General features: G+C 46.1%; 1 protein-coding gene across 2 annotated transcripts in view; it reads left to right on the forward strand.

Moving 5' to 3' along the window:
* The window catches only part of Sesn1 (sestrin 1), a 104,856-nt gene extending 88,533 nt beyond the window's left edge, over positions 1 to 16,323 (forward strand). For both annotated transcript variants that reach the window (XM_032888385.1, XM_032888386.1), the window contains exons 2-10: positions 2,712 to 2,777; positions 3,487 to 3,687; positions 4,639 to 4,821; positions 6,881 to 7,123; positions 10,213 to 10,360; positions 12,299 to 12,411; positions 13,158 to 13,348; positions 14,232 to 14,376; positions 15,188 to 16,323. In XM_032888385.1, the coding sequence (XP_032744276.1) occupies positions 2,712 to 2,777; positions 3,487 to 3,687; positions 4,639 to 4,821; positions 6,881 to 7,123; positions 10,213 to 10,360; positions 12,299 to 12,411; positions 13,158 to 13,348; positions 14,232 to 14,376; positions 15,188 to 15,274 (1,377 nt within the window). In that variant the 3' untranslated portion in view covers positions 15,275 to 16,323. The remainder of the gene's footprint in view (positions 1 to 2,711; positions 2,778 to 3,486; positions 3,688 to 4,638; positions 4,822 to 6,880; positions 7,124 to 10,212; positions 10,361 to 12,298; positions 12,412 to 13,157; positions 13,349 to 14,231; positions 14,377 to 15,187) is intronic.
* The last annotated feature ends 2,549 nt before the right edge of the window (positions 16,324 to 18,872 follow it).

Consider the following 18,872-nt stretch of genomic DNA (forward strand, 5'->3'; position numbering starts at 1 on the left):
TGAAGCATTCATGACTACCTTATAGGAATTATAAAATTATTTTATAACAATTTGGTATGTAATATATTTATTATAGAAAGAAGGCCAGGATAATATAGTTCAGCCTGTTTGTTTGAAGGTCATATGGGTGTTTATTTGGGGTCATTTAGAGAACCACTACCCAGATGTCTCATGTTGTGTCTGCACTTCCTTTCTCTGCATCCCCACCACAGCATGGGTCTGCTTTGTCCCTTCCAGGACGGCAGCTTTTTTGGGCTCAGGCTGGACGTTCACAGTCCTCCACTGGTCAGCACTTAGTCGATTATCAGAGACAGCATTGCAGTGACCCCCTTTACGTGTGAATACCAAGTCCCTCTGAGGTCCCTCTCGTCACCTTTGTAGTTAATGCAGTGCAGGGCGTCGTTGCTGCTGCTTTGGGAGACTCGCACATGGGTTCGGTCATTCTCACTTCCTTTTCTTGGAGCTGTCCCTGACCCTTCGCAGTCTGTCAAGTTTTCTGTTCATCTCTGACTCTGTACCCTTCCCTCGTGCAAGTCTGTTGTTACCAGGTTTATCTGTCTTCACTTCCTAAATACACATTGTTTAGATAATTTGTAGGATTAAGAAGGGGAAGTGAGCCTCAGCTTTGTACGTTTTCCCAGGGGATGTGAACGTATATATATATATAGTCCGGTCAGAGCTGAACAGTTACATTTGTTTCAAGAGGAGCATGCCCTCTTCTGGGACTTATTATACAGTGTTCAAACTTAAGACACACGCAGGACAGACTAGTGAAGCGTCACTTCTAAGGAGGATAATTTACACACTGTCTTCAGTATGAGCGTGGACTAACCTCACTCAGTAAGAAGCTGCCAGTGTCCAGTAAGATTTGATTTAATATCTACAATGAAGTTGATGTCTCATGGATTCAGTTGGCATGTCGTCTACTTTGGATTCTTCCAGGAAAGATTCTCTTACCCAGGGGTAAGGGTAGAGAACAGAACTTCTATGTGGCTGAGGATGACTCTGAACTTAAAATCCTCCTGCCTCCACATCCCAAGTGCTAGGATTACAGGTATACACTACACAAGCACTCTACCGACTAAGCTACATCCTTAGTCCTGTCTGAGTTTTATAAACGTATTATATTCAAAAGGTTTTCATTTGCTCAGAACAATTTTTTTGAATTCACTCTGTTTCCTCCCAGTTTTTTCTTAAAAGCAAAGCAGCTAGGTTGTGAAGACAGCTCCGTGAGTAAAGCACTAAGCACACAAATGTGAGAACCCAGATTCAAATCCTGAGAACCCGTGTAGAAGCTGGATGCATAGTACAAACGAAAACTCCCCTAGGCCTACAGGAACATGGAAGGGAAATAGAGAAGCCCCCAGAAGCCCAAGGACCAGCTAGCCTGGCACACACAGCGCAAACCAAGAGACCCTGTTGTGCTCTGACCTCCGCACGAGCTACACAATACATGCTCTTCCACATTCACACACACACGCACACGCACGCGCGCACACACACACACACACACACAGGCATACATACATAGACACATAGTACACACACAAAAAACAGGAATCGGAGATATCTGGGTTTTATAATGAACTTTCAGAAGCAGTAAGGACAGTAGAAGCAGTGTTTTTACTCTTTCCGTGGTGTCTGTGTGTCTGTCAGAGAACGGCCTGTAGAAGTAGGTGCTCTCCGCTGTCCGTCTGCTGAGTGAGGGTTGGGGCTGGGACTCGTCATACTGACTGCAGGCTCCGTCTCCACCTCAAGTGTTCCTCTTTGTAAACAAAAGATAGTATTTGTATGTGACGATTGTATAAATAATAAGAATTAATCTTCAGTTGTAGTTACTTTATTGTAGTTTATACCTTGACGTGATAATGGATTGATTGCCCTCAAAAGTTTTATCGTGGGGTTGGGGATTTAGCTCAGCGGTAGAGCACTTGCTTAGCAAGCGCAAGGCCCTGGGTTCGGTCCCCAGCTCCGAAAAAAAAAAGTTTTATCGTGGTTATTTGATATTATGTCAAGAGCACTGTATAGGGCAGGAAGTCCTAACAGCAGGCTCTCTGTTCCTGTTAATGTGCTGCTCTGTCAGTATGTGCGGGAGACTTGTAGATCGTGTCAAAAGGCAGAGCATTAGCAAGGTCATAAACAGGCACAGACTTGGTTTTCCTGAAGTGTTTTCACTCAGCCACAGAGAGCCTGGCCTACTGGAGTCGGTCTGACTCGTGTGGATTCAGCCACCTTTTCACTTGTCACGGCGCCCCTGCTTGCTTGGAGGTGTTTATCAATACAGCAGTGGTGTCTGAAGTAACGAGGTTTTAAGATGTCTATACAGAGGTATTGTCATTTTTATTCCTGACAAGGAGTGATGCTTTTGTTGAGTTTTAGATGAACAAACACACTGGTCTTGTTTTTATCACTGACAGCCCACGGGGTTGGCTGCTGTGTGCTGAACTTTCTGTTCCAGACTCTCTGCCAAGAGCTTTATGCAAAACTCTGGTTTTAGTGAAACAGGTTTTATTGTTTTTAGTCAGTCATCTTAGAAGGTGTTAGCTGTGTGATGCAAACAGCGGAGCTGGTGTGTGTATATATAGCCATGAGGACAAATGACCACAGCAAGCCCGGTTCTTCTCAGCTGGATGTCTTTCCTCTTGGTCCTTTAGCCTCTGTTTGTGCTGTTTACTGCTGGAGGTCTGAGATGGTGTAATTTTCTTTTCTAGGAACTTGGAATCAGAATCCCTCGGCCACTAGGACACGGACCAAGCAGGTTCATCCCAGAGAAGGAGGTATGCTGTTTTGAAAGTACATGGTGAACTGCCTGCTTTTAAGGAAACATTTTCATGACCCACATCTTGGCATCTGATTGAGTGCTGGTCAACAACATGTTTTACACAGTTATTTGGAGTTAGTCATGCTTTGGCAGTGAGCTAATGGGTTAGGAAGTTGCCATAGCCACATTGATTTCTAGGATTTCATGATGCACTTTAAGCCCGGCATTTAACCGAGTCAAACTGAGACTTGTTTTTGACCTGCCCTCCACCGGCTCATATTTAGATCTTGCTTAGGTCTGCTCGGAGGCAGAGGGACTCAGCCTTGTCAGTACGAGTGCTGCACCAGACTTCAATGCCGCACGTGTAGAAGCATCTGTGACTCATTGTCAGAAGTCTTCGCTATTAACTGTGATTGTTTTCATTAAGTGAGAGTCGTGTTGTAAGGGGAGGCTTTATGTGTGCTGGCAAGTCTGGGTATTTAAGTCTAAATCTGCTTCTTGGTCTGCATTCTTGTCGCGTGCGTGTGCAGGCAGCCGACCTAGACTCTGAAGTTCAGTTCAGCCTTCGTTGTTTATCTCCCACCGTCTAACAGGACTCTTCTTCAGTTATGCTACACGTTTAGGTTCCTAACTCTGAGTGAAATGTGAACGGCACAGCATGGCACAGCACGTTTCCTTCTCTCCAGTTCGCAGTGTGTGTGACCGTAGCTCTCCTCTCTCCACAGATGCTGCAGGTGGGCAGCGAGGACGCACAGATGCACGCTCTGTTTGCCGACTCTTTCGCTGCTTTGGGTCGTTTGGATAACATTACATTAGTGATGGTTTTCCATCCACAATATCTAGAAAGTTTCTTAAAGACACAACACTACCTACTGCAGATGGACGGGCCGTTGCCCCTCCATTATCGCCACTACATTGGCATCATGGTTCGTAAACTCCTATGACATTCTTTTCCCTGTGGGTTTGTTTTTTTTATTTCTTTAAGAGGATTAATGCTTTTGACACAAGGATAAATACTTATATGTCTGACTTGTAATCATATTCTGACTTGTAATAGCATATAATCAGATAGCTTCTATTTTTCCTGGCTTTAAATCACTTTGCCATCAAGTATAATCAAAAAAGACCACTACAAGTAGTTTTATACACTAAGAACTATTTCTTTAAAAAATTGTAGTGTGTGTGTGTGTGTGTGTGTGTGTGTGTGTGCGTGCGTGTACACACACATGTGCGTGTATCAGAGACAACTTGAAGGAGCTGGTTCTCTCCTTCACTGTGGGATTAAACTCAGTTTGTCAAAAATGGCGGCAGGTGCCTTTCCCCACTGAGCCCTCATGCCACACGAGAGCCACCCTTGTCTTAGAGGTTAAGGTAGAATGTAAGATGTGAGAGCCTCCTCCTCCTCCCTCCTCCCTTCCCTCCCTCCCTCCTCCCTCTCCCCACTACCCTCCCCCTTCCCCAGTGAAAGGTTTTGTGGCCTAGATAGGCCCCAGGCCTGCTATATATCTGTGTGTGACCATGAGTTTCTGGTCCTCCTGCCTCTGCCTCCCAAGTACTCCGTTTACAAATAAGAGACACACCCAACTTTTTTGAAACGCTTCTTAGTCTGAACGTCTTCTGAAAGCCGGCATAATGGCAGCATTTCTAAGGTTTTTTGTTTGTTTTTTTTTTTAAGCAATATTTTGTTCCTGAAAATTTTCTGAGATGTTTTCTGTGTTTTATTGGATTTTTAAAATTTCTAAATAAGATGTGTTTTTCTGTAGTCTGGAAAATTTAAACTGGATAACCAAAAAATCTATGTTGTTTGTTGTAAAGAAAACAGATTCGTCACACTTGAAACTTAACACAACTGCACTGTCTTTTTATTTCCTGTGAAGGCGGCAGCCAGGCATCAGTGTTCCTACCTGGTGAATCTACACGTCAGTGACTTTCTTCATGTTGGTGGGGACCCCAAGTGGCTCAATGGTTTAGAGAATGCTCCTCAGAAACTGCAGAATTTAGGAGAACTTAACAAAGTGTTAGCCCACAGGCCTTGGCTAATCACCAAAGAACACATCGAGGTGCGTATGCCCAGTGTCACAGTGTTAAAGGGACAGTGATTGTCACAACACTCAGGGTCTGTGCAGAACTGGACAGAAGGCTGGGTGCAGCTCAGCTGGTGCAGTCTGGCCAAAGCCATGGCCTCGTCCCCGCTGCAGAGACTGGGCTCACTGGGATAAGCCTCTAATGCCCTGGATGGGTGGGTGGAAAAAAGAAAGGGAGGAGAGAAAGAGGAAGGAAAGAGAAGGGATCCAAGGTTCAAGGTTATGGTCAGCTGCACAGCAAGTTTGAAGCTGGCCTTGGATGGCCTGAGTGTCAAAAAATGAAAAGGAAGAGAAAGAACGGGAAGTCTCAGAAAATCCCCAGACACACATCTTCGTGCTGTTATCGTCTGGACTTTGTGTGGTACATTGACTTGTAAGTAATGAGCCAGTGTTGATGACACTGCTGTTGACCGAAGTCCACAGTGTTCTTTATGAGTATATGACAACATGTTGTTACTGCTGTGCAGTGCAGAGCACTAAGTATCCACTGTGCTGCGCTTTCCCTGAGCCCCACCACTGCTGGTCTCTAATCATAGCTGCAGCGCATCATTTCCAGAATGTTAGAGCGTTGGTACGGTGGGGCCGGGCCGTGCACACATTTCCAGAATGTTAGAGCGTTGGTACGGTGGGGCCGGGCCGTGCACACATTTCCAGAATGTTAGACCGTTGGTACGGTGGGGCCGGGCTGTGCACACATTTCCAGAATGTTAGAGCGTTGGTACGGTGGGGCCTGGCCGTGCACACCGGCTCTCATTTAGCGATGTGGGTATGAGATTATTGACTTTTACTTATGTATATTTTGTTTTCAGAGAAGGTCCAGTGCTTTATTATTTTCTTGTTTGTGTTTTCAGAGAGGGTCTTGCTATGTCAAAGGCTGGCTTGGAACTTGCCATGTACTCAAGGCTGGCCTTGAACTTTTGATCTCCTGCCTCGCCCTCTAAGAATTACAGATCTGAGCCACCTCTTTCTGGTTCTTATCTTTTTAAATGATTTCATAGATCATTTATTTTTACTGCTCCATGACACTCCCATTCATCTACTTAATGGGCCTCCTGGTTAGTTCCAACTTTGATCAGACATGAATAAATTTTTTTGATTCAAATATAAATATTTGGGTAGACAGAAGTTCTAAGCTTATTTAGGTAAATAACTAGGCGCATGACTGCTGGATTGCACAGTAAGTCAGTGTGCTGTGTAAGGCAGAAACTCTTCCAAGTGCAGCCCCTGTGGTGTGTGTCCTGCATCTCTGCCCCTGTAGTCAGGGTTTCAGGGCTCAGCTCTCGTAGGCCTGAGTGCATCTCATGTGTAGGCGACATCTTAAACTAGTTCCTTCTGACTCTAGAGGTCAAACCAATTTTCTCTGAAAATGTGCACCATATGACAGAAACCCTTAGAATCCTTTTTGGTCTTGTCCGTCTGTTATGGGACAATTTAAACACCATTACGTAGTGGAAGAAATGGTCAAGAAGCTGTAGAGTTTGTCTGTGTAGAGATTACACAGTGCCTATTAGATTGTCAAGGAAAAGCAAATGACATAAAATAGACAAATGACATAGCACTGGGACCCAGGGTCTGACAAACTGAGAGATCCATGCATAACTGTTTAACTCGGATCCAGGACCTAAGAATCTTTAGAATGATTGTTCAAGCCATTGTCTTAAAAGTTCCTGTAAGAGGCCTGGTAAGTCCAAAACAGGCATTTGCAACCCTGGTGCTCACTCTACCCTGACTCCTTACAGTCCCACTGGTGAGAGGGGCCATCCAGTAGCCAGCATCTGAGATACAGCCAAGGACTGTAAGCAAGATAGAATTATTGTTAAATCAATTATCTGAGATCGAAATGACAGTGCATAGAAGTTAAGCCTATATTTCTAGATATATTTTTAATAAGATCTAACAAGTTACAGGTTTTATGTATTTTAAATTGTAATCTTAGCCCGACTTTGTCGAGCGCTGTTTTCAGTCATCCTGAAAGCACTGAAATGAAGTTTATGACCAGCACATCTCAGATTAAAAAGCCGTTTTCACCCACCAGGGGCTGCTGAAGGCTGAGGAGCACAGCTGGTCTCTCGCGGAGCTGGTCCACGCTGTGGTTCTGCTCACACACTACCACTCTCTTGCCTCCTTCACATTTGGCTGTGGAATTAGTCCAGAGATCCACTGTGACGGTGGCCACACCTTCAGACCTCCTTCTGTCAGTAACTACTGCATCTGCGACATTACGAATGGCAATCACAGTGTGGAGGAGACGCCAGTCCCCTCAACAGGAAGCGCCTCGGTGAGTGTCTGACTGACGTGCTGTGAACTAGGAAGACCGTACGGTTCCTACAGCTGCGCATCTAGCCTGCTAGAGCCTGCCAGTCTACAGAGATGTCAGGTCTCCTCTTTAAGGATGAATTTATTTCTACCTCCAATGCCCATCCCAGTCTAGATGCTAAGGGGCATACAAAACTGTGGGCCCTTCTAGGACGTCCCCTCCTGTCATTTCAGGTCTGTGAGACAAACAGGACCAGCGAATACTGAGTGTCCACAGCTGGGATAAGGGAAGGCTTAAAATAGTGACCCCGATAGAGGAGGTCTCCTGCCAGCAGCAGCAACGGTGTTCTTTCCTCCTCCTCTTCTTCTTGTTCTTCCTCCCCTCCTCCTCCCCTTCTTCCTCCTCTCCCCCCCTCCTCCTCCTCTTCTTCTTCCTCTTCAGCAAAAGGCTGGCTTTTTAATTGTTTGGCTTTTAGAAAATTTAATCAACTTTGATCTCCTAATTTTCCCTTGTTTTATGTTTAATTTTGTACAAACACAGACTCTAACGCTCCCAGCTGAGCGTACATTTGTTAAAACATGGTGATATCTTGAAGGGGAATGGTCTCCATAGGCTCATATACTGAACTGTTTGGTTCCTAGATGGTGGAACTGCTTGGGAAGGAGGGGGAGCTGTGGCCTTGTTGGCAGGAAGTATGTTACTGAGGATGGGCTTGGGGGTTTCAAAAGCCCACACCATTCCCAGCAGCTCAAACATCACTGTCAGGATTGAGCACAGCTCTGTTCTGACGTCCCAGGGCTAACCACTAGGCTGCACGTGGTTACGAATTATTCACGGAAGTGTGGCGGAGAGTGAGTGTCAACCTACGGCTAGAATACTGAGAGCTGGCCTCTCGTCTTCACTGGTCCTAGCACTCGGCTGATGTCAAGTTTCCAGATGATCTTGGTTGTGTTCTATGAAGAGACAAGAATTCTATTTTCTAATTTATCAGCTCCCTATCTATACCCAGATTTTAATTTGCATATTATAGAAAGTATATCGTTTTCACAGATGACACTGGGCAGTAAGCTGAAAGAAGGTTTACAGTTTATACCTCTCAACACTTGAGAGTGGAACCTGTGAGTGTAGAATGGGTTGGCCTTGAGTTCACAGAAATCCAACTGCCTCTGCCTCCTTAGATCTGGGATTAAAGACATTGCACCAGGCTGGAGAGATGTCTCAGTGGTTAAGAGCACTGATTGCTCTTCCAGAGGTCCTGAGTTCAATTCCCAGCAGCCACTACACCCATCTTAGAAGGTTGCAGATTTGGAGCCAGCCAATGTTATATATCATATTCAGGGCTTTATAGGTACCGAGACTTTCTTGGATAATGACAGAGGAGGAGGGGGGGGAGGAGAAGGAGGAGGAGGTGGTGGTGGTGGTGGTGGTGGTGGTGGTGGTGGTGGTCTTTGTCATCGTCTAAACTTTTTTTAAACCATTCCAACTTTTGCAGATTACTTAAGTAGCAAAAGAAACATGCTTTGTTTTTCCTTTCCCTTTAAAAAGCTTGAATATAATTTACCAAGAATTATCTTTCCTAAAAACAAGTAAATGTGAGCATCTTACCTTAGCGAGTTAGTTGGTGAGCAAGACACACAGACGGATGGATGAAGAGTCTGGTGCCCCTGTAACCCCGACACTGGGGTGGTAAAGGCAGGAGCATCAGGAATCCAAGGACAGCCTGGCCTATGTGTAGGAACTTAGGGCCGCCCTCAGCTCCGTGAGGCTTTAGTAATCAGTAAAGTCAGTGAGTGCTGCAGTGCTCCTTCCCGGCTCCTTGCTTGGGGGTGGCTGTGACTGTGCCTTGCTTGGGGGTGGCTGTGACTGTGTCTTAGGCCGTAGAGAACCGTGTGTCAGAAGACTCTCAGGTGCAACCGAGAGACACTTCCTGTCATAGATCACTAGAGAAAGGGCACCGTGTGGGATACTTTGCCAGGATTTCTACCATATCCTATAAAATATAAAATGTCTTAATACAGAATTACCTCGATAGTCATTGTACAACAGATTTATTTGTTCTAGTAAATTAAGCAGGCCCCTCGCCTTTGGAGATTTTTTTCTGGGGGAGGCAGGCTCTATTCAGGGTCACGTAAACATTACAGCTTGTGTTTGGTGCACTAAAGGGAGTGCTGTGAGGATGGCTGGGAATGGGGGGAGGTGTTGCGCTCAGCGTCAGCTGACACCTGAAGGGCCTGAAGGGCCATGAACAGAGGTCAGGAAGCAGTGGGAGATTTGAGGGCTTAGCATTCATGGGTGTTGGTAGAGTGCTTGCTTCGCATGCACAGATGCACACTGTAACCTCAGTACGCAGGAGAGGAGTCTGAAGCAGGGGGCATCCTCAGCTTCACTACCCAGCTGGAGGCCAGCCTGATCTACACGAGACCCTCTATCTGACAGACAGACAGAAGGAACATTCTCAGCAAAAGAAATGAAATTCATGAGGGAAAAGCAATACTTTTGTATTTGAACATTTATATTTGGAACTTCAGGCCTTCTTTCATGAAGTGTGTCTTCCATAGATTCGATTTAGAATAAGGATACAGTTGTGTGTTAGGAGTGGGACTCATCCCTTCCTCTCTGCCCCTGTGCCAGCCCCGCCCTTCTAGGGAAGACCCTGTAGCCAGCCCAGCCATCTGAGGCCACGTCTCAGTTTTAATTGGTAAACTGTATAAATAGAACAATTACTATTTTAAGAATGATAGACGTGTTGACAGTTTATACTCTGTACTTAACCTGAGCAAGTAGAAGGTGAATTTTAAATACTCAATTTTCAATTCTGTTTTAAATTGATTGTGTTAAGTTTTAATTTTAAAATAGAGTAATAGTTACTATGTTGTTATTTTATAAGATTAGAAAGCATTATAACTGTTGAAATACTTTTCTCATATCTTAAATTTTAAATATCTTTACCCAACAGGCTAAAACAATCACACTTATTAATATACATTAATATTATATGAAAGTGTTTTTACTATATTCTAGTAAGATATAGTTTCTAATGAGACAGACTTAGTGAAATTCCTAAATTTCATTCTGTGGTTGCCATATGTAAAATAGTGTTCTCCCTTCAGGTGAGTGACTCCTTCTTTGAGGTCGAGGCCCTCATGGAAAAGATGAGGCAGTTACAGGAATGCCGGGAGGAGGAGGAGGCCAGCCAGGAGGAGATGGCCTCACGCTTTGAAATGGAGAAGAGAGATAGCATGCTTGTCTTCTCTTCAGGTAAGAACCACCAGATATGGTCCACAGTGTCTCTTACAAGCCCAACTTCTTTACTGGAGAATTTCAATACGTTTTTAAAAGCAGGCCTAATGGTGTGTCCTTTCAGGAAGGTGAGCCCCCAGGGCTTTCCTCCTCACAGTCTTATGGAAGGCCACTGAGAAGGAGGAGGCAGGACATGCGGATAGCAAGTCTTTAATACACTAGCACTCCCCTTCTTCCTTGTGTTTTAAATGTTGTTATTGGAAATGGATTGGCAGGACGTGTGTGCCACAGCATGCGTGTGGAGGTCAAAGGACAACTGTCTTTCCTCCCCGAGTGATGCCTTCTCCCAGTGTATAGATTAGGGCAGTGTATAGATTAGGGTAGTGTATAGAGTAGGGTAGTATATAGAGTAGGGTAGTGTATAGATTAGATTAGGGTAGTGTATAGAGTAGGGTAGTGTATAGAGTAGGGTAGTGTATAGAGTAGGGTAGTGTATAGAGTAGGGTAGTGTATAGATTAGGGTAGTGTATAGATTAGGGTAGTGTATAGAGTAGGGTAGTGTATAGATTAGGGTAGTGTATAGAGTAGGGTAGTGTATAGAGTAGGGTAGATAGAGTAGGGTAGTGTATAGAGTAGGGTAGTGTATAGATTAGATTAGGGTAGTATATAGATTAGGGTAGTGTATAGATTAGGGTAAGTGTATAGATTAGATTAGGGTAGTGTATAGAGTAGGGTAGTGTATAGAGTAGGGTAGTGTATAGAGTACGGTAGTGTATAGATTAGGGTAGTGTATAGATTAGGGTAGTGTATAGAGTAGGGTAGTATATAGAGTAGGGTAGTGTATAGATTAGGGTAAGTGTATAGATTAGATTAGGGTAAGTGTATAGAGTAGGGTAGTGTATAGAGTAGGGTAGTGTATAGAGTAGGGTAGTGTATAGAGTAGGGTAGTGTATAGATTAGGGTAGTGTATAGATTAGGGTAAGTGTATAGAGTAGGGTAGTGTATAGAGTAGGGTAGTGTATAGAGTAGGGTAGTGTATAGATTAGGGTAGTGTATAGATTAGGGTAAGTGTATAGAGTAGGGTAGTGTATAGAGTAGGGTAGTGTATAGAGTAGGGCAGTGTATAGAGTAGGGCAGTGTATAGATTAGGGCAGTGTATAGATTAGGGCAGTGTATAGATTAGGGCAGTGTATAGATTAGGGAAGTGTATAGATTAGGGCAGTGTATAGATTAGGGCAGTGTATAGATTAGGGCAGTGTATAGATTAGGGCAGTGTATAGATTAGGGCAGTGTATAGATTAGGGCAGTGTATAGATTAGGGCAGTGTATAGAGTAGGGCAGTGTATAGAGTAGGGCAGTGTATAGAGTAGGGCAGTGTATAGAGGGGGCAGTGTATAGAGTGTGTATAGATTAGGGCAGTGTATAGATTAGGGTAGTGTATAGATTAGGGCAGTGCATAGATTAGGGCAGTGTAGAGATTAGGGCAGTGTAGAGATTAGGGTAGTGTATAGATTAGGGTAGAACGACGACGGAGGGAGAAGAGTCAAAGAAGAAAGGAGAGCAGGATTCTGTAAACGTTCACTTTGTCAGAGTTGCGTTCACTACGGTGTGTTTTGCGATAAGCACACCGTGTTTGGGTTAAGACTTTATTGTGGAGTGGGGTGTCGTTAGTAGACTCCCCAGCACACACAAAGCCCGGGGTTCCTCCCTGACACCACATAAGCTAGGCATGGTGGCACACGCCTGTAATCCCAGCACTCGGAAGGAAGACGGAAGCCACAAGATGAGAAAGTTGGAGCTCCCCCTTAGCTGCATGACCAGGTCAGGGCTGGTCTGGGTACAAGAAATGACAGCAGAGACTGCTCTGGTCCAAGTCTGTTACTTCGGGTCAAAAATGCTTTACCTTGGATTTCTTTTTCCTGGATTTAAAGGACTTTTTTTTTCCAATCATTTCAGACGATGATGAAGTTACACCAGCGAGAGATGTGTCTCGGCACTTTGAGGACACTAGTTATGGCTACAAGGATTTCTCCAGACATGGGATGCATGTTCCAACATTTCGTGTCCAGGTAAAATTGTAGCGTGTATAGCACAGTTGCTTAGAAACCTCTCACTGATGTATGTGAGAAGGGGCCACGAGGACTTGAGAACCATGTCCAGGGCTCAGCAAACGGCTTCTCCAGAACAGCAGCTCCCTCCCCTAGCCAGAGTCAAAGCTGAGAATCAGTCACGGGCAACATTTACAGACTGCCTGCGTCTTCTGCTCTTAATGTGTAAGCTTTTCAGTTCATCAGAACCATGCTGTAGCTTGACACGTGTTACACTTACTGTTCACGTCTCCATTTACTGGGAGAGGACGGGGCGGGTTAGTGAGGGGTGCATTGACCTAGATATGTTTTCATTTCTGCTTTGTGACATATTTGTTACATAGGCCAGGATGGTCTCTAACTTTTGGCCCCGCTGCTTCATCTTTCTAAGTACTACAACAATGGGTACCAGCTACCACAGCTGGTATGGAAATTCACAAAATTTGAGAGACATTTAAATGTTTACAGTGATGAACACTGGGGGAGGAGCCTCAATCCGTGTTGCCTCTGGAAGCTCGGTGGAAAGCTGAGAGATGGAAATCTGTGGCTCTCTTGGTCCTTAAACTCAACCAGATTGCCTCCATAACCTCTCGTGTTCAGTATGGAGACTGGCGCTCAGAGCCATTGTGGTGACGTAGCTGCTGCTGACCTCAGACACTGCAGCGCTGTGCACAGACAGCTGTTTTGCCCCATTTTAACTTCATAATTCCTCTCTTCCCTGTATTTAGGACTACTGCTGGGAGGACCATGGTTATTCTCTGGTGAATCGTCTTTATCCGGACGTGGGACAGTTAATCGATGAGAAATTTCACATTGCTTACAACCTTACTTACAATACCATGGCAATGCACAAAGATGTTGATACCTCAATGCTGCGACGGGCTATCTGGAACTATATCCACTGCATGTTTGGAATACGGTCAGTCTGCCTTCCTAATGTTTATAAAGACACTCTACACAGACGCCTTCAGGTGCCTGCAGCGCACACACACGCAGCTTACGCTTCACAGACCCACTTTATCACAGCTTGGGCCCCCCTCCTCCCCCTCCCCCCAGCTAGACAGTGAGGGCAGAGGGAAGGACTTGAAGTAACAACTGACTTGGAGGAGCCAGCAAGCCGAGCTGTCCCCGCACAGTGACAGGAGGCAAGCTTGAGCCATCGGTGCCTGCACTTCAGCCTCTGGCGTGGGTGTAGGACCAGCTTTGCCAAGAGCTTTGTCCCCTTTCCACTGGTCACACAAATCCACCCTGTGTGATGAGAAACCCACGATTCAGTGGTCAGAGCACACACTGCAGAATGCAGGCTTCAGCCTCTCCTCAAAGTGATGCCAGCCGACCTGCTCCGCACCCATGATTTGCTCCTCATCTGTCCCCAGAAACTCCTCCTACACAAGTAAATTACCATTTTCTGGTATATGATAGCACCAGTGCTAAATGCAAACTCTGAATTCCAGCACTGGTCTGTGCTCCTTCCCGAGCTGGTTTTAGCGTGGTTGTGTGTGTGAGGTTGTGTGTGTGAGGTTGTGTGTGTGGGGTTGTGTGTGTGAGGTTGTGAATGTGCGGTTGTGTGGTACCCAGCGCTGCACCTGTGGGACAGTCTGCTCAGACACTGAGAACTTTTCTTTCCTTCCCAAGTTCTCCCCTTTATGCTTTTCCACCCCAACCCATTTTAGCCTCACACCACTGTACCATTTCTAACTGTGGGAGTAACTGCTCATACAGAGAGGAAAGTGTGCATGTGTGTGCTGCACACAGACCAAAGCCGTACACTGACAGGAGTCCGCTCCTACATCTCTCAACAGATACGATGACTATGACTACGGGGAGATTAACCAGCTGTTGGATCGTAGCTTTAAAGTTTATATCAAAACTGTCGTGTGCACTCCTGAAAAGGTTACCAAAAGAATGTATGATAGCTTCTGGAGGCAGTTCAAGCACTCTGAGAAGGTGCGTGCTCATGGGCTGTCGTTTGCTCTGTCATGTGCAAGTCTTGCCTTTTGTTATTGTCCTTCCCTCAAACCCACTCCATCATCAGCAACCTGGAAAACACCATTCCAGCAGCTGTCTCAGGGACCCTAGAGAGAGCAGAGCAAGAGTAGACGGCCACGCTGGTCTGTCCTCAGAAATACTGGCATCTCTCTCCACCCAAGACCACCATTTTGTAAGAACTTCTAAAAACTGCGTAAGCAGAAATGATGGACGAATCTTTCTAGAAATTGATGGTTTGGCAGAGAATTCTAGAAGCCTCACAAAACAGTGCCTAGATTTTTGAGCTATGGCAAATATCCAGGAAGATATGTGGTCAAATACAGTAGAATAAGACATTTATCCCAAAAGAAGTATGGTGCTGTGCTAACAAGTAAAGACGGAAGTCTTCCTAGCACTGGAACATGCGGTTGGCCCTTCAGGGTCCTGGGTCTGCATCCACAGATGGAGCCAACTGAGGACCACAGATATTCACAGTGACCGTGTCTGTGCTGAGTGACCGTGCAGCACTGTCCTTCCTCAGACACTGGGACAGCCATCTGCATGGCTCACACAGCACCGAGTGCTGGGAGGCTGTGCACGGCCATGCGTATAGCTATGTGCTGTTGGTATAAGGGACTTCAACCCCCGGGATTTGCTTTTCCAAATAGGATAAATTTATTCACTCATTAGGGGACAAATAACTACACTCATTTGGGATTTTTTAATTGAATGCACAGAAAGAGAGTGGCATTGATAGCCTGTCCTCACTGATGCTGTGTTTTGTACCCAGGTCCATGTTAATCTGCTTCTTATAGAAGCGAGGATGCAAGCGGAGCTCCTGTATGCTCTGAGAGCCATTACCCGGTATATGACCTGATGCCCCTCCTCCACTGAAGATGACCCTGCAGCGAACAGCAAACTTAGTCTCCACGGGCATGGAACCAAGCCCCAGGACCAATGGTAGATAAAAAGAATTCAGAAATGCGTGTGCCATGATTCCTGCTATTTTCCTGTGTCTGCTCTCACTGCTGTCAGCAGTGGGCACTTGGCAGCCTCAGTGTTAGAGCTGTGAAGAAAGGCTGTGGCCACAGTGTCTGCTTTGTGACAGTGCGAGATGCTGTGAACTTGTTTCAGTACAGCAACTAGTAATTCTCCAGATCCCCTGCTCCGCTGTGACAGGGTGACGGACAGGAGAGTAGAGGCTGGACTTGGGCACCAAGTTCACCCATAGGGGGCTGAGCAGAGCTCGGTGCTGCTGTGGCTGAGGATGAGCGCACGGCTGTTCCCGCCGAGCGCTGCTGCCACCTGAGCCCGCCACACCGTCTTTGTGTGGTTTTCAGTTGAACTCGTGCGCATTTTTTTCTTGCATCTAAAAGAGCATAGAATTATTACTCAGCTCAGCAAAGACCGTGTTGGCGGTGACAGTTTGTTTCTTTCATTACAGTTTAAAATTCAGTTGCTGGAGGAAATTACAGTGGCATTCTTAAGATTTCCTCCAAAGAGCAATCTTAAAATAATAGTGTGTTAATTATAAGAAAAACAAGCTATCTTTCGACATGCTGTTTTCCAACATCCTCTCATCCTGGAGGGCAGCTGTCTTGTGCAGGATTTTTGTTTCCAGCACCAACAATGTGGTTTCCAGTGTTGCTGCAAACTGACGCACAGGGAGTGCCGGGTGCATTCTGCCCCGTGCTCCTGCTGACCTCGTGACCCTGACTTTGAAGGTATACAGCTCCTTAAAGAATAAAGCTGGAAAATATTTTATTGAAGTTATCGGATTTGTATCTCGATTTACAGAAATGCTAACCTTGAGATACAAACGGGTTTAGGGGATAAATGAACTAAGCGCTTTATATTCTGGAACAGTAACTGCTTTTGGAATCTGTCAGTATTATTGGTATTTTTCAATAAAGAATAATTTCCACAGTTTGCTTTATTAATTTCATAGGTCATACTTTAGCTTCACGGTTAGTAGCAGAATCTGAGTTTGAGTTCTGAACCATGGAGATCCCCACACACTGGTCAGAGGAGTGCTGATATGAACGGCAAAGAAGCCTGCTGGTTTCAGAAGCAGTGCAGGAGGAGGGAACTGTGGCACCCGTCTTCAAGGCTCTTGAGAGTCCATGGTGCGTGGAACCCCATAGATAGCCTATCAAGGGAGAAAAGGCTTCCTTGGCTCGTGATTCTGGAGCCTGGGAAGACCAAGACTGGATAGCCATGTCTGGTCAGAGCCACACGCTACTTCAGCTCATAATGAAGCAAGAGCCAAGCTCTCGTGATCACAAACCCATTTCTGTGTGAAAAGCAGTCACTCATTAATTGAATGCCATTCCCATGGACCAAGCACATCCTCTTCCGCCCCACAGCCCAGCTCTAGAACTTCTTTCTGGAGGAAACCCTCCAACCAGGGTAGATAAATACCCCTTGGGGGAAACAAAACAATATTCAGATGGCCTTAGACATAAATCACTGAGTGGGGCATGGTGCCCACCTCTGTAGCCCAAATGACCGCCTGCCTCTGCCCCTTGCACACTGTGATAGCAGACAAGAGACCCAGCACAGCACCGAGTGAATGAAAACCACACCGATCCTGCTCAGGACAGAAAGAAACATTCAGCTTCTGCTGCTGAGACTAGCTTCTGTCTGACTGGACTCTGGTGGGGCTTGCTGCCATTGTTAGATGACTCTGATGCTGCTGAAAACCAGTAAGGGCCAGCACCCTAGAATAGCACAGAGTAGAGGGTCTGCAGGCAGGCGCTGGGGCAGCAAAGAGGGCACAGAGGAGTAGCAGGAAAACCACAAGGCTCCTAGGCAGAGGCGAGCTTCGGAGGGGAACTCACAATTCTAAGCACCAGACCCAACAGCCAGGCTAATTGATGGGGGTTTTCCACGCAGTTTTATCAAAGGCCACAATCGCCACAAAAACCCACAGGGTAGGGACCCTCAAAGAAATGGAGAACCACATGTCAAAGAAACATCTTCAGCACTAAAGAAACAACGCTCAGGCTGAGCCTGCCTGGTCTCCCACACTTGGGAGGCAGACGTCAGATCTCTGCCCAGTGAGTTCCAAGTCAGCCAGAGCTACACTATCTAGAAAAAGCAGAATACAGTTCTCGGCCAGGTAAGTAAAATCCTTCCTAGGAACTAAAACACGTCTGCGTGGTGTTTAAGTTCATGTGAAGGAGACGGACAACTATGACATTACCTACAACAGAGAAAAACGGCACAAAACCAAATCCAGCAACTGGAAAATACCACATTTCAGGAGAAGCTTAGTAGCCGTGGCCTGCAGTCCCACTCCTTGGGGATTGATGCAGACGTATCCTAAGTTTGAGGCCAGCTGGAGGCACATACCTGACAGCAAGTGTTAGATCCCAAGAGGGACTCATTCACCTGCAGACCTCACCGGATGGGTGAAAACTGCAGACTGAGAACACCAGTCGGGAACAAAAGAATGACGGAAAATGAAGGCCTAACGGGTATCTGAGAACCGTGTGGCCGAGCACCCAGCACCCGTGAGAAGTCTTAGACGAGAAACAGAAGGAAGCTATTCAGAGAAAAACGCTTGCTTGCTGGGCTTGGTGGCACCAAGGCCTCCATTACTGGACGGTCACCAGCCCCCGCCCTACATCCCACAGACCTCAGTTGTCCTTGCACCCCAAAAGCTGGTCGGACAAAGCACTGCAGGGGTGGGGCACCTTTGTCAAGCCCATGCCAGAGTTTGCCCCCGATAAATTACAGATTTAGTGTAGGGGTGTCTTAGGGGAGGGGAGAGCAGAGACTGTCTTAGGGTGGGAACATGAGGGAGAGAGAGAGGCAGACAGATAGAAGGAGAAGGAATGAGAGAGGAGAGAGGGGGAGAGACAGAGAGAGAGGTGGAGGGTGAAGCAGTTGGAGTAGCTGAGGGCCCTTTCTAGGCATGGTCCCTGCTGTGGGCCAGTGGGGATGCCTGTTTGCTGACAGACATCCAGTTCCGAGGGAGGAACTAGAGATAGTAATTGAAGAAGCTCAGGGAGCGACACACAAGATAAAGCCACAGAGCCCGTAAGGAAGCCTGAATACCACTGTATAATCCAACTATCGAGAGTTCGAAACAAGCCTAGAGGCAAGGAATGAAAAATCAACTCACTACCTGTAAGGGTGCTAAGACTCGTAGCTTCCCAGCAGAAACCATTGCGGACACACACAACTACCAAAAGAAAACACCTGTCCATCAGGAACGCAGCCAGGGGTCCCAAGGTGAAGGAGTTACGACTTCCACAGACGCCAAGGCTATGGGCATTCATTACCTTAGACCAGCCCTACAAAGAACATTCATTTGGAAGGAAAAAACGGGGTAGTATGGGCAGTGGTCTCTCCAGTGTGGGGCCACATGACATCAAAGTTCAGTAAAGGTCACCACGAGGGAGTTTATGACAAAGTCACTTGTATTGTGTGACTTATACCCACTGTTCTGATACAGAGTTCAAAAATGA

This window comes from Rattus rattus, chromosome 18 (assembly GCF_011064425.1).
Source record: "Rattus rattus isolate New Zealand chromosome 18, Rrattus_CSIRO_v1, whole genome shotgun sequence".
NCBI classification, from domain to species: domain Eukaryota; kingdom Metazoa; phylum Chordata; class Mammalia; order Rodentia; family Muridae; genus Rattus; species Rattus rattus.